At 32.8% G+C, this 14,972-nt stretch overlaps 1 protein-coding gene and 1 long non-coding RNA gene across 9 annotated transcripts; both read left to right on the top strand.

Moving 5' to 3' along the window:
* Window positions 1–4,930, top strand: LOC122581117 (carbon catabolite repressor protein 4 homolog 6). 2 transcript variants are annotated; one of them, XM_043753269.1, is made up of 15 exons: window positions 1–122; window positions 211–481; window positions 574–740; window positions 831–896; window positions 1,020–1,072; window positions 1,528–1,609; window positions 1,710–1,753; window positions 2,151–2,232; window positions 2,772–2,864; window positions 3,002–3,034; window positions 3,124–3,212; window positions 3,351–3,819; window positions 3,917–4,002; window positions 4,086–4,191; window positions 4,558–4,648. In XM_043753269.1, exons 1-14 carry the CDS (start codon window positions 60–62, stop codon window positions 4,180–4,182), a joined length of 1,695 nt encoding a protein of 564 aa, XP_043609204.1. In that variant the 5' UTR covers window positions 1–59; the 3' UTR covers window positions 4,183–4,191; window positions 4,558–4,648. The 2 variants fall into 2 exon arrangements, with proteins under 2 accessions (XP_043609204.1, XP_043609203.1); XM_043753268.1 differs by having other exon boundaries at window positions 4–122; window positions 4,086–4,170; window positions 4,558–4,930.
* Window positions 4,931–7,359: 2,429 nt separating this feature from the next.
* On the top strand, window positions 7,360–10,284 carry LOC122581411. 7 transcript variants are annotated; one of them, XR_006321014.1, is made up of 8 exons: window positions 7,367–7,471; window positions 7,624–7,775; window positions 7,888–7,940; window positions 8,016–8,058; window positions 8,761–8,846; window positions 9,210–9,306; window positions 9,484–9,640; window positions 10,010–10,284. It is a non-coding gene; the product is annotated as an uncharacterized LOC122581411 (long non-coding RNA). The 7 variants fall into 7 exon arrangements; XR_006321012.1 differs by having other exon boundaries at window positions 7,360–7,471; window positions 7,624–7,940; XR_006321013.1 differs by lacking the exon at window positions 8,016–8,058 and having other exon boundaries at window positions 7,369–7,471; window positions 10,010–10,192.
* The last annotated feature ends 4,688 nt before the right edge of the window (window positions 10,285–14,972 follow it).

Genomic DNA, 14,972 nt, shown 5'->3' with positions numbered 1-14,972 from the left:
TGTTCAACCGGGCCGGTTACGATGTTGTTTAAACACGTGTAGTAAGTTGTACTCGATCGATGTGGAAAAATCGATCATCCTCCCACCCTTTACTCACCGCCGCTGCTATGTCCCTCCGCCCTGTAATATCTCTTTTATTTTTTACTTCATTTTTGATAGCAATTGATGATTGATTGTTTTTATATTTCTGTATGCATATAATTTTATTAGTACAGAGGCAGCAACCGGAATCAATGGCGCAGCCGAAGCTTTTCAAACCACCCTCCGTATGATGACAACAACAGCAACCATCATCGTTATCATTCAAATCCACCACATACACACTATTATCCCCAATTGTATCATCATCCACGTGGACAAAGCTACTCATCATCAAATCCGTACTACCAACAACAACAACACTTGCGTCCGAGGAAACCAGCTACCGTTTCGGATTACCGGAATTGGGAACATGCCAAGCCGGGGCCGCCTCCTGCCTGTGGTACGTATTTCAATATCTATATTGTTAAGTTGCTTCTTTATAATGAATGAATTAATACGAGTAGTAGTAAGGATAATGAATGAATGGTGCAGAGAAATTTAGAGTGGTGTCATACAATATACTGGCGGACTACTTGGCCATCAAACATCGAACCAAACTTTACTCCCACATCCCTCCCTATATCTTGGATTGGGAGTTTCGCAAGAGAAATATTCTGTTTGAGTTGGGATTATGGTCCCCAGATGTTTTATGTTTTCAGGTTCCAACTCTTTCCCGCTTTACAACACCTTTATCAGGCTAGGCTAGCTTTGTCTTCTCTTTTGGTTTTTCTATTCGTTTATGGCTGCAGGAAGTTGATAGATTTCGCGATTTTGAACAAGAATTAAACATCCGGGGATACACTGGTCTTTGGAAGGTATATACTATATATACATATGTCATGAAAATGTGGAATTTATACCTTCTTAACTTACTTGCCAACCCTAATCCAACTCTGTTAGTTTGGAAACTTGATATTCTTTATTTTCTCGTCTGTCAGATGAGAACCGGTGAGCCAGTTGATGGCTGTGCAATATTTTGGCGTTCATCAAGGTATTGCTCTATTTTTTTTTTCATATGCGTTTAACTATAAGATCGGCTATGAGATTTACGTGTATATACTTGTGTCATATGTCATCTGAAATTCCATGATTCCAGGATATTATTTTGCACTAAAACACCCCATATGCAATACACATCTTTTTTAAAAGAATACATCAAATCTAGTAACAGACCATTGTTCTCGTAAAATTATCATATCTGATCTACTTGCTGGTGTAAGTTAGTGTTTCTTTAAACCCAGTGCTACATCTTACTGGTCATAAGTGATATATGAACCATTACTTTGTGGCTCATCATTGCAGTATTTTTAAATAGCATTTCTCTAAATGACACGATCTTTTATATGATTATAGGCTTGTATATGCACATGCACATATGTTAATTTCACCCAGCAATTTTAATGCAGCTGCATCTGTCTGATATGGATTTCATAATTTGTTTATCAGATTCAAGCTTTTGCATGAAGAAGCCATTGAGTTCAATAAGTTTGGACTGCGGGATAATGTTGCCCAGATATGTGTTCTAGAGGTGTGTTGGTCTTCAAAAGACCTGTAAAAAACTCCTAACGAATTGCAGGTCTGTTTTTAGTATTTTACTAATTGTTATTCTCTGGTCTTGCATTCAACAGTCACTAAATGAGAAAAGTTCAATGGGATCATTTCCACCAGCATGGTAAGTAATTATTGCTGCATATTATTTCATATCTGACTGCATCTTACTAGATGATTTGATTTTCTTAATTTAGAATGTAAGTTATTCAGTCTCTGATCTCAGAATTCTTACACCGTCCCTAGAACATATTTACTATGTGATTTATACATATAATAAATAGAAATCCAAGTGATACCTACAGCATAAATAGGATCTCAGATTCTTGACTTTAATTCATTAGTTATTGGATTATGTTTCATTGGCTTTCTTAGTCCACAGGCCAATTAAAGTGCAAACAGTTTTTCTCTGATTATGTGATGATACTACTTTGACAACCCTTAGTTTTATGGGCTGATGAGTTGATCCTCTCTTCGTTAGTCTTGTAATAGAGAATGAAAAATTGTTTGTGTGGTTGCAGCTCTGACAGGCGTAATAAAGTGGTCGTTTGCAATATTCATGTGCTTTACAATCCCAAAAGAGGAGAGATTAAGCTTGGTCAGGTATATGAATAAATCTATCTGTTGTATACATTTTTTCTTACAATTCGCTCTCAAATGATTAATTTTGACGGAGATTTACATGATTTTCTTTTCATAAGTTGAAATTACTAATAGCAGGAATTATGTTATGGCTGTTGCATAACTACCTTACCTTATACTATGTTTTTTGTTTTTGTCTTCTCTGTTCTTGCCAATGCCTTAATCCTTTGCTAATCTTAAAAGTTAAAATATTCTCATCGTATATTTAGCTTTGGGAGTCTTCTCTTATTTGTTATTCACCAATGCCATTCATTCCTCTTATCCTTGAAAGAATCTATTTGCCTACTTTCAGGCTTGCAATATTTTAAAATTTTGTGCAACCTTTTAGCTTATTTCTTCTTGCTTTTATGGACATGGTAATGCCCACCTACTTGTGTAAACTTTATATTCATATTGGTCTGGCATATTATGAATTTCATTCACTTTCGTCACCTTTAAACAGCCTTTCATGACCAGATATATTGGACTTATAAAGCCATATATTTATCTTTGAACAACAGGTTAGGTTGCTTCTAGATAGGGCGTATGCTACATCAAAGCTTTGGGATGATGCTCCTGTTGTTCTCTGCGGAGACTTTAACTCTACCCCGAAGGTATGGGGTCATTACTTTCTGTATTTGATGGTTACCATTGCACATATCAATAACTTCAGGTCCATATTTTCTTCGTTTAAAAGTATGATTGTATTTAGCACCGCAATAACTCTTCCCCTTTATTTATTTTGCTTCAGAGTTCATTGTACAACTTCATAGCAGGACAAAAGGTTAAACAACATTCTGTTTTTCATTGCGCGCACATTACTAGAAGTTGCTTAAGGGTGTTATTGTTTGCTAAATGTACCTCTCAGTGCAGTTAATTGTATCTGAGCTGCCTAGAGATAAGATATCGGGGCAATATTCTGGTGAAATTCACCCAAAAAGACAGTTTACTTCTATTGCCAGGCATGTATTATCGTATCAAATATTTCTTTTCAAATATAGTTCTAGTTGGGGCTTAAAACCCGCGGAAGGCGGCAGTGAGCAGTTTCTTTCTTTGGACACACAAGCTGATTAATTATTAGCTTGCATTTTGTTTTGTAGAACTCAGTCCACTGCTAATGCCACTCGATCTTACATTAGCACCCACGTTGAACCTACAAGTGCCAGTCCAGATTTATCTGCTAATGTGTTTACCAATATGGCAAATGAAGATGAAAAGGCGGATTCGCAACTTGAGACAAAGATAGGAAGTGAGAGAAATGTTATCGTGTCTTCATCTCCAAATGAACTACATGAAGCCATGGAAGAATTATTAGTAGGCGAGGACTCTACTTCCTTCTTGTCGGAGTTACATGGTCCTGATGGAGCTGTTTTGGCGGACAGTAATGATACCTCAGAGCCTCAGGTTTTGGATGGTTCTTTGAGCACCAATGGTGAAGCTTTTGTAGAGGGGACCGTTTATGACCCATCGGGTTGGACCCCTAAGGAAATAGAGGCTGCAACAGGCAGCTCGGGATGCACAACTATAGAACACCTATTAACGCTAAGAAGCACATATTCTGAAATTGAGGTGATTAATGTATCATGACATCATAGTCTTTTGTCTTGTTTCTGTAATGATATCAAATTTATTAGAGTATAAGTGGCATTTGCCTTTTTGTTTGCAGGATTACTCGGGAACAAGAGACACAAACGGGGAACCCCAAGTGACTAGCTACCACAGGGGTTTCCAAGGGACAGTTGATTACATCTGGTGAGTCATCATCTTTTGGTCTAGTTTTCGTACAATCGCCAAAGAGGTGAACATTTATGATGAATTATGCGTATGTCACTTAGGCGATCGGAAGGTCTCCAAACTGTCAGGGTTCTTGCTCCTATACCTAAACAAGCAATGCAGTGGACTCCTGGATTTCCTACGAAGGTGTTAGAATGAACTTTTCCAGTAAATATCATTTTTTGAGAATAAAGTACTTCCATCTTCAAACCAAAACACGCAGCATAAGGAAGTGCAATTATTGGTTTATTACAAGTTTACAACTTGCATACTCAAATGACAGTTTTGGCTCAACTTTTCATGCCACATGTTGTGAATTTTGATTTACTGAAGAAGTGAAGAGGTTGATCATACTGTGATCGTCATTTCTCTAGATTATAAGAAAACGAAAATAATCTTTTTTATATATTTTTCACACTAAATGAGAATAAAATGTTCAAAAAAATAAAATTGAGAACTGAGAATTTGCACTTCTACTTAATTGATATATGTTTTGTTGAAATAATGATTAGGTTGTTTGTTTCTTCTTACCAGAGATGGGGAAGTGATCATATTGCGTTGGTTACTGAATTGGCTTTCTGTAAAGATGTGGTTGAAGAAAAAACACAAGTTCGGTAGTACACAGTTTGCATATGCTTTCAGGTCTGTTAGCTGTGCAGCTGTTTGATATACTATATTTATCTTATATCATGGTGAAAAAGTACGTTACCAGAACTGAAGACCTCATACAGTACGTTTTGAGGCTTACTTCTTGGGAGCTGGAGGCATGGTCTTGTTCGGCCATGTGAAGATAGTGCTCTGTTGAACAATGTGTTTACAGTGAGACTGTGAGTTTTGACCATGTTTGGTAAGATGACTAAGATCATATGTTATTAAAGTTTATGGAATCCTACCCTCTTTTTTTTTTTTTTTTTTTTTTTTTCTCTTCGTATCATTTATCATCAAGTGTTTCTTGTTGGCTGAAGAGGAGCTTGTTTCGAATGTAATATTCACCCTGCTACACCAAGATAATGTGTATATGTACTTGTTGAGTTTGTGATTTTTTGAGCTAAAGGAAAGATTTTGTTTAAGTTTAGTAATTAAATCTATCAAATTTATAACATTAATGTTATGCCAACTTGTATTTGTACCTCATGTGAGAGTGTGACACTTTCAATTTTTAGGCATACATAAACTAACAATTAAGATAGGGAAAATTACTTGGTCATTTCTTATGGTGTATATCTTTTTTAGACAACTATAAAAAATTGTCTATTTAGTCAAACAATTCTTAACACTTAACATCTTTGGTAAGAAACATAAACAACCAATCAAACTAGAACAATAAAGATAAAATAAAATAAAAATGGAGAATGAAGAAAAGTGAAAAATAACTAATGAATGTGGGTAATTTTAACGGAAAAATATTAACGCAAACACGCAGTTAGATGTGGTGACAAAAAGAGAAAAAAGTGTCAATTAAGTTCAAGACTTTTTTCATTATTTTTTCACTTTAAAAAAAAAATTTACAAATATTGTCAATTCCAGAGACAAGTGTTATTTTCCCTTTTGAGAATTGAGCATAGCCTTTATCTAATACAATATTCCCTAATCCTACTTTCCTGGACCTTTTTTTCAGTTTGACCACGCATCCATCCATCCATCTATCTTCCACTTTCCAATATATATGTACATTTACGATATGATTTGTTAACTAACAATCCGAATACAATGATAACACATTACGTTTTCATCGAGTGAGTTTTTATTGTTGCTTCATTTACTTTCTCCAACACCTTCATTGTTAAATTAACATCCATTTCTTATTTGACCCTCCATGGCTCTATCAAATATATATATTGTTTTTATGTGCATGTCAAAGTTTTATTTGTATCTTGATTTTCAACATGGATGATTGATACAAACCCGTTTTTTAGATCTAATAAGAAATGCGAAGTTTTAGAACTAATACGAAATACTGGTGAAGACATACCACCTTTATCATTATAATTGGGTCAATTAACCAAACTTGTCTAGCACGTACGATAAAATCTTGATATACATTATGATGATGTGTTTCAATTATTTTATGGCATATCGCTCTAAGCCTAACAACGTTTATAACTTTATATTTCAGTAGAATTTTATAATAAAAGTTCTTTTGGTAGAATTTTATTTTAATATTATCATTTTAGGCCTATAAAATGTTCAAAGTCAAACTAAATATATATCACAAGCTAAGATCATTGAAGATGTTATGAATCCAATATAATAACTTAAGGTAAATGGTTCTACTTAATTTAGGGTTGTCAATCGGATCAACCCGCGTCGGATTGGAGGGTACAAAACTTTCGACCCTTACCCAATTAATTACCTGTTAAAAGTTTCAAGTAATATCATAAAACTTACACACCCCTACCTTCCCATGATGGTCGTAAGGATTCATTTCCCAACATTTTATTAGGACTTAATTCGAATAACATTCTATAATAATAATATTATGATTCAACACTCCTCGTTATAACATTAGAAATGCTCCACTGCTTCTCTATATTCCCACCTTTAAAAACTTCATTTTCTGCACTCTTGAGCGGTACATTAAATAAACGTGAACAAATCAATGTACAAAGAAACTATGCGTTGTTTGTTGTGTTGTATGTATGTGTATATCTCATAAATATGCATAAGTCAACTACAAAATGAAGACTTTATAACATAATTAAATCACATTATCAAGACTATCACACTGAATATATATAACGTTTTAACCAGATGCAGCCGTGTAAGAAATTTCACTAAATTGCAGAAGAAAGAGCAAATAAAATATACTTGGTCATAAATTACAGTTTTAGCTTACTTACATAATAATTACATCATCCTATTTCCAATTTGAGATTTTCTTCTCATTGTATTTTGGTTTGTACAACATCCTGAAAATGTAGTAGATCATTAGTCACATTATCGTCAGAATGATTTGAAACAAACTATAATTGATGACATACCCTTTATGATTACCGCATTTGATTTGTTGGTGGACGGAACATCTCTTTTCATTAATACTTGGTGAAGCTTATAATGTATGATATTAAATGGTAGAAATAGATGTCACATATATGTGCTTATATAGTGATTTGTTACCCAAAAAGTGGTGCTAAAAATCTATTTAGATTTTCTTTCTGTGAGAAAAATAAAAAACGATACTAATAATTTAAATGATAATATATTTTAAGTTATATATATTAATGACTACCGAAAAAAAAATTAAATTATATTTTATCTTAACTTTTAAAATTCACTCTAAAAAGTGATCACAGCCACTTAGACTAAAAATCAGGCTTTTAAAAACGCATCTCTCTATTTTAAAAACAACTATCTCACGGCCAACCCTAATCTAAAACTTCATTCCCCAATCCCCTCCGATTCTCTCAAATTGTCATCTCACTCTAACTTGGTTTACAAGAAAATTCAGGTTATTTATTTTTTTCTCCCTATTTTATTTTTCACTTCGAATTTTTTTTTTTTTTATTGATTTTGTTGATTCTCATGTTTTTTGAATTTTATTGAAAGTATTGATTTTCATCTAGCCTGTTTAAAGTCTTTCACTCTTAACTTCTTATACAGTTATCTTAGATTTCGAGATGCATTTGATTATTAAAAAAAATGAGTTTCCTCCTTTATATGGCTCGATGTATATGGAGACAGTTATTGATTAGGGTTTGTAGTTTGGCTTGATATTCGGGCGGAGTGGAAGTCGTGAGACTACACCTTTGCAGGTTCGCTTCCAAGACTGTATTATACTTATGTTTGCCATGTATACTTGATCAGATGGTCTGTTTGTATTATACTTACGTCCACATATATGATGATGATGGAAACCCGAATCAGACTCCTGTCGTGTTATCTTCAGAAATAGTTGCTATCATTCAGTTTCCTGAAAGGTAATTCCTATTTTCCTAAGTTGTATTGCAGATGCCATATAAACATTACATTGTGTCTAAACATGATACATTTAGGTATTTAAATGTGACACCATGGAGAGCAGAATGGGTGTAACAAGTAAGCTAATAATTTAATTTTATGACTAGATAGCAAAAGACTTTTTTTTCTTTTAATTTTTTTTTAAAAAAAAAAATGGATGGCTTCTCCAATTCGGTCAAATTAATGTCCATGGCTTTAGTAGGGACAAAGTGGGTGCCTATTATCTGTTACATTGATTCAGTTGTTTTTTTGCAAATTAACATTTGTTACGTTTTCGTCGTTTGATATCATACTCTTTCCAAATGTCTTCCTCTGTGGACTTCTAATAGATGTGACGCATGACTAAGGTACTTTTGTGATAATATAATTTTGTTAGATATGTTCAATGTGCAGTTTGTATAGTGTGCTTACTGTCTTTGAGAACATAAAAAAGGAGTTTAGTTAGATTTTAGGTACTCTAAATGTTTCAAGTCATAAAATTAGAACAAAAACGGTGTATTTTTGAGATTTTGAACGGGGCTAGGTAGAACCAAAACACTTTTTTGTCCAAAATTATAGAATGCATTATTGCAGTAAATGATTTACAAGGGTTATACAATTTCATTAAATATCTACTTTTGATTAAAATGAATGGACGTTTTCTTTTTTGCTCCCCAGACACCATAGCGATATTGTTAGATTTGGTCGCAAGCTGCTACTTGTGTTCACAGTTTTTTAAAGTCTATTGAATGACCAAATACGAGTAACATCATTTAACTATACATATAACCTTTATCACAGATTCAGTCTATGGCAATGGAGTAGCTAAGGACGCTTTGCCACCGCCTCCACCTGTTTCAGAAGATGTTGAACAAGCTCTGGATCTAGTTAAGAACACTACTATTCTTTATTTTGCTTTGAAATTTTGGTTATTAAGGTGACTATAATTGTTTGGAAATCAGCTGTTTTTAGTGAAGCAAAGGAATTTACTAAACAATGTATTAGTATTATAGAATAGGAAGGACTAAAGGATCTCTGGATTACTCCAACGAGTTACTGTATATTGTTTTTGAGTTACTCGGTGTGAGATAGCATGGATTATATTTTGTCGCTTGATCAAATATAACTTTTAATGAAATGCAACTTTTTTACATCCTGTTGGCTTGCATCTTTTAAGATGTTTGATGGCTTGATGCTATAATCTGACCATCTTTCTGCTACTTGGGTTGAAAGTTTCAATTGGGATGCAGGAAACCATGTTAAACATGATAAATGGCTGAGAAGCAAGTGAAGGAAAAGTCATTTGTGTCAAACCACAGCAGCAGCAAAACGAAGTCAAACTCCAAGGTTTTATTTTTCTCTATATCTATTTGCCTTTCCTTCGGTAATTCTTGTGAAATCCATTTACTCAAAACTATCATGGATTAAGAGTGACCATAGATTTGGTGAAAGGACTATACATGTATGTGTGTGTGTGAAAGGATCCTATTGTACTCACAAAGATTTATGTCATTGCAATGAAAGGGCATACAACGAGGCGATAAAGAGAAAAAAAACCTAGGTTTGGAGGCTTTTATGTCATTGCAATTTGTGGAAATTCAAGTGCTGCTTATTCCATAGATGGCCGTGTCCTTTCTTTGGCTGCTCGCGTGTCAGTCGATACAAATTCAGCGAAAGAAAGGTATCCGGTCTCTTTTCAGTTTATATATTATTATGATTCATTAAATGTCTCAAAACGGTGGCTCGGGCCAGATGATATTTTGTTATTTTTTATACGAGTATTACACACATATAAACAGCTCGAAGGATACAATCTTCTTTGGCCAAGATATTGTTTGCAATGAGTTGAGGGTATATCCTTTTGATTTTTTGAGGGTGATATCTACAAGCAGAAGTGTTATTTTGTTACTACAAAGTATACTGGTTCGAATAGCTCAAAATATTTATGAGAAAAATGGGTTTTGGTTTGTAATACTATCCGTATTTCTCGCACACATTGTCTATAAACCTCGTGAGATGTGAACTAAACTGACAGTACCAATATTTGCAGGGTATTGCTTTGGGGGCTGCAGCAGTGTTTGAAAGAGGTGATTAAGTTGATGGCCAATGAGATGCTGAGGAGATCACACCTTAGGATTAGTAAATTAAGAATGCATTGTAGACATTGTATGTCAATAAGAAAATTGTAAAGCTGGCTGCTTATAAAATGTATGTCAAAATGAAATTTACTGAAGTCCCTTTATAGTTATGCCAATGGTAATGCTTGATATACAGGATTTTTGAGCTATGAAAATAACTGCAATGGAAGTTTGGTTTTTGTAAAAAGATTATCCCGGTGGAACTTGGGTTTGCATTGTTTTTGTTACATCTTATAAATAAACTTTAGATATTTATACTTTTCGTTAATTTGTTTTATCTTTATATAAAAACATGTTTTGTATTCTTTTAACTATATATATATATATATATAAGGGTGAGATATTTTGAGACCACATCTTATTTTAGGACCAACTAGGACCATTGATTTTTGTACACCATCATCATCTACTACGATATTGTGAGTCCACCTAAACAAGATGTACAAGAGATCAAGATATAACAAGATATGAGATTAGACAATAATAATCACAAGTTATATCAAGAAACCCGACTGGCAAGTAAATCGAAACTAGATAAAGACTAGTTAGAATTACGATCCAGATAATGGATAAGAATAATAAAGAACGATTGCTTGAAACTGTATAAATTACTAAATATAATCAAGTCTTATGGCAATGAGTCGAGATGTATTTTTCAATGTATTTTATTTATTGCTATAAACAAAATACAAGAGTTGTTGCGGAACAAAGATAATCACACTTGTGAAAATATCTAAACAACCCTAGAAATACAAATGATCTATGCGACAAGGAATTACTCGTAAGAATACTTAGAGTAATATCACACGTTGCAATTGCCAAAGTTCCAAGCCATTTTGCAAGTGTGAGAAGTCTTATATTTATAGGCAAACATGTCTTGATGACATGGCAATATGTCGTACAAATATGGTTGGATGCATTTATGGATTTGTAGGACAAATCCATAACATACTTGTTTAAGGTAAAGTATGTAAGTTTCTTTGATGTGACTTGACATACTTTATTCCCAACCTTTTGCTAAAACTTTCCCAACCCCAGGTATAGAGTAATTAACCGGGTAAAGGTAGTTAAAGCTGCAAAAAGACTTTCCTCGTAATCAGTGAAAAAGTGTTGTAAGTACTTTTTCACTGAGCCTCTTCAGATTCAACTTCAGGTAAGATCTTCTCTGAGCTCTGTTTCTGAGATGATCTTCTTCTTCAGTCTTCAGTCTTTGACTTCAGTCTGAACGTCTTCAGTGTAGATTGATTCTGAATCTGAAGTGAAGCTTCAGTGAGCTTTATTCTGAATGACTTCAGAATCCTGAGCAGGCTTTCTTCACTGAACCTCAACTATTTTGAACAAATCATACTTAGTCGATTTTCGACCTAACAGATATACAAGACTTTTTTGTAAAAACACTAAGACTTTTCGGCGACGGGCCCACCAGAAAATCATGTGTAAGTTAACTTACACATGTATAAGTTACTTACACATGTGTAAGTTAACTTACACATGATTTTTCTGTGGGCCCGTCGCTGGAAAGTCTTAGTGTTTTTACAAAAAAGTCTTGTATATCGTAGTAGATGATGATGGTGGTGTGTAAGTTACGAAAATCAATGGTCCTTTTTTGGACTTTTTTTAGTTGGTCTCAAATTATCTTTCCCCTATATATATATATATATATATATATATATTGTGAGTATTGTTTTTAACCTGGTCAACGACCGGGTATTGATCTAGTTTAATATGGAGATAACAACACATGGTTATAAAGATGTTAACAAACTTTTAGAAATCTCCTTATTATAAAGTTTGTAAAGCACATGCTTATAAATAAAAGAGAGAAAATACCCGCGTGCTGCGGCGGTAAGATGGTTAGGTGATATAGAGTGTGATAACTCATAGGAGGTGATAGATTATAGAGTGTGCTAGCCAAATGCCTTAGCCGTACGGGCTCCGCCAGCGGATTTAAAAATTCATCGAAGTATATCGAATGACCTCTCTAATGAAAGAGCATGAAATTTTAAGAATATCCATATAATTTTTATAATTTATCGATGTACGATTTTTGAAATAAAAGATTTTGAATGAATTAGAGGAATAGAATAATTTATGGAGGAGACAAAAAAAATGAGTGGTTAAGATTTGAGGAGGGAGATGAAAATGAGTGGTTGAAAGTTGAAGAATTTAGAGGGAATGATGTGTCATATTTTATACCATTTCCCACGTGACTTTAGAACCAATTATTCGTCATTTTGATAGTTTTATATCCAACTTTCGATGCTTTGAAGGTGTGTTGAGTGTTTTCAGGTTGGAAATTGATTAGACGAATGAATTGGTCGATTTTGATGAGTTAAGGAAGAAACGGGAAAAAGATTCGGGTGAAATCAAGCGAAAGATGAAGAAAACGAATTCTGGAAGTTGTAACTGTTGTTACATGGGTAACGGCCGTTACAGAGGTGGTTTGTGGATTCTCCTGTAACTGGCAATTAGAGAACTAACGGCCGTTAGAAATTAACTGGAGTGTAACGGCCGTTAGTGTTGTAACGCCCGTTAGTTGTCAAGTTAAAGTGTAACGGCCAGTTAGTCCAGTAATGGCCGTTACACGCGTGTTTTGTACATGGGATCAGTTAGGGTTCTGCACTTTTGGACGATGGGGAGAACAAAATTTCATTAGTTTTTGATACTTAGGAATATTTTTGGAGCAAACAAGTGATTAGGGTTTCGCCTATTTTCAACTTTGGATTGTAATCATCATTGCTACCGGATTATCATCATTCATTTGGTATAATATGATTTCCTCTCTATTTGTTTGTTCTTGCGTTTCTAATATGAATAGCTAAATCTTTTGCACCCGCTTGGATAGTAAGCATGTCATAGGGTCGAATTAATGTTGCTTGTGAGTGTTGAACAAGGTTTATATGTTTAATCGAAGATCCACATTTATTTGGATTTAAATATAGTTTTTAACTTTTATATTAATTGATTGATGATTGTAATTAGAAGTTCGGGAGAAATCTATGTCATTGTCAATTGATTTATGAAATGGTTAATCGGTCTATAATTAACCTGAAATCGTTGGAGTTCGGGAGAATTCAACGATAAAGATTAAAAACAATTAAATTCATTTTGAATGTGTAAACGCTTATGATAGAGGGATCTGATTAGGTGAATAAGCAGTTCGGGAAAAAGCTTTCAAAAGATTAAATCATAAAATCAACTCAGGTATTTAATGCTTAACTGTTTAGAGTAGAAATTAAGTGCGGGAGCAATAATTATGTTTTGAGCAGCTAAAGTTTCAAGTATAACGAGAGTTCATCTTGTCTACATTTTGAGTCGTTCAACAAATGCAAGTAATATTTAGACCTGATGATTGGCATGTGAGCTGATCCAAGTAGGTGTTCCTTTTAAATCTTTGTTAAGATTCAACAACCAAATATTCTCTTGCGATTAATCCTACGGGATTACTGACTTTTCTCACTAACTTTTGCAACGTGACAATTCGGTCACAAAACCCCTTTTTTAATCTGAATCACTTTATTGTAACAATTGCTTAATAAGTCCTTGAGTTCGACCTTGGTTTACCAAGTCAACTATACTGCATACGAACGGGTCCACTGCCCGCAAGTGTGTAGTAGTAAGTAGCTAGGTATTTCGTGTTTAGAAATTTAAGACTAGAAGATACACATCAGGGAACAAATGGTTTATAATGTATTAGATATTAACAAACTTTCAACAAACTCCTACCTAAAAGGCTTAATTTATACGTATAAGATTAAAAGTTGTAATGATCCTATGGTTATAATTTAATTTAATTAACAATATCCGGTAGTAATATATCTATATAAATATTAAAACAATAGTTATCCTAGCATTTTAAAGTTATTTTTAAAAATTGCCACATAGGTCTTTATCCTATGTGACATCTTTATATTTTTTACAATATATAAATCTAAAAAATTATATTATCTAAAACTATTAAATTAAATAAAAATAAAATCTATATATAAACAAAATCTTACAAAAATAAAAGTAAAAAATCACATTCTATATCATAATAGAAACCGTATGAATTTAAAATCTATTTTAAAATTGAAAAATATTTGATTTTCAAATTATTTATTTCTTAATTTTACTATCCAATATAACCAATATTATATATCACATTGTAATATAGTTTTTTATCCTTTTCGTGGTGGTGATTTTACGTTTTATAAAAACTATTATCAATTACTAGGTGAATTCAACGTAATTTGAATCATAGGTTTGTTTTTTGTAATCTAATTATAATTTGAATTTGGTTTCTAACTATATCTAATTAAAGCTTTTCAACTTTTACGAATTTTATTATTTGATGAAGTAAGTTTTATGAAACTATTTTCTTTGAAAGAGTGTGATGAAATTCTAATAAGTCACATATCACTTTGCAAAAAATAAAAGATCGTTATGATTTTATATTATATTTACATTTTAACTTCATTTTATGTTCATTAGTATTGCATGAAGTATAATATGTGATAGTTAATATGAATATTTGATAACGTATCTTTTTATATAAATGCAAAGATTTTCATAAATAATATTGAATTTATTTATTTCAATAAATGTAAAAATTTCCATTTAATGATAATATAGATTTATATGTACATGTCTAAATAATGTATGGTTGTTAAAAGTTATTATAAATATTCATATAACTAAAACAACATTTTTAAATAAGCTTTTATCCCATGTGTCTATCTTAATATTAAAAGACTAGTTATCCTAATATTTTAAAACCTCTTTCAATATAAAGCTATTTTTAAAAATTGACACATAAGCTTTTATCCCATGTGTCATTTTTATAAATTTTTATAATAATTATTTTATTTAAACATATTTAATGAATTCCAAAAA

The sequence above is a fragment of the Erigeron canadensis genome, chromosome 9 (genome assembly GCF_010389155.1).
Source record: "Erigeron canadensis isolate Cc75 chromosome 9, C_canadensis_v1, whole genome shotgun sequence".
NCBI lineage: Eukaryota > Viridiplantae > Streptophyta > Magnoliopsida > Asterales > Asteraceae > Erigeron > Erigeron canadensis.
This window is presented reverse-complemented; position numbering and strand designations above follow the sequence as displayed.

Excerpts from the sequence above, each read along its gene's own strand:
- LOC122581117 (XM_043753268.1), top strand. The coding sequence starts at position 60 with ATGTGGAAAAATCGATCATCCTCCCACCCTTTACTCACCGCCGCTGCT. Across the intron at positions 482-573 it reads GGGGCCGCCTCCTGCCTGTG|AGAAATTTAGAGTGGTGTCA; the intron begins GTACGTATTTCA and ends TGAATGGTGCAG. Across the intron at positions 3,820-3,916 it reads GCACATATTCTGAAATTGAG|GATTACTCGGGAACAAGAGA; the intron begins GTGATTAATGTA and ends TTTTGTTTGCAG.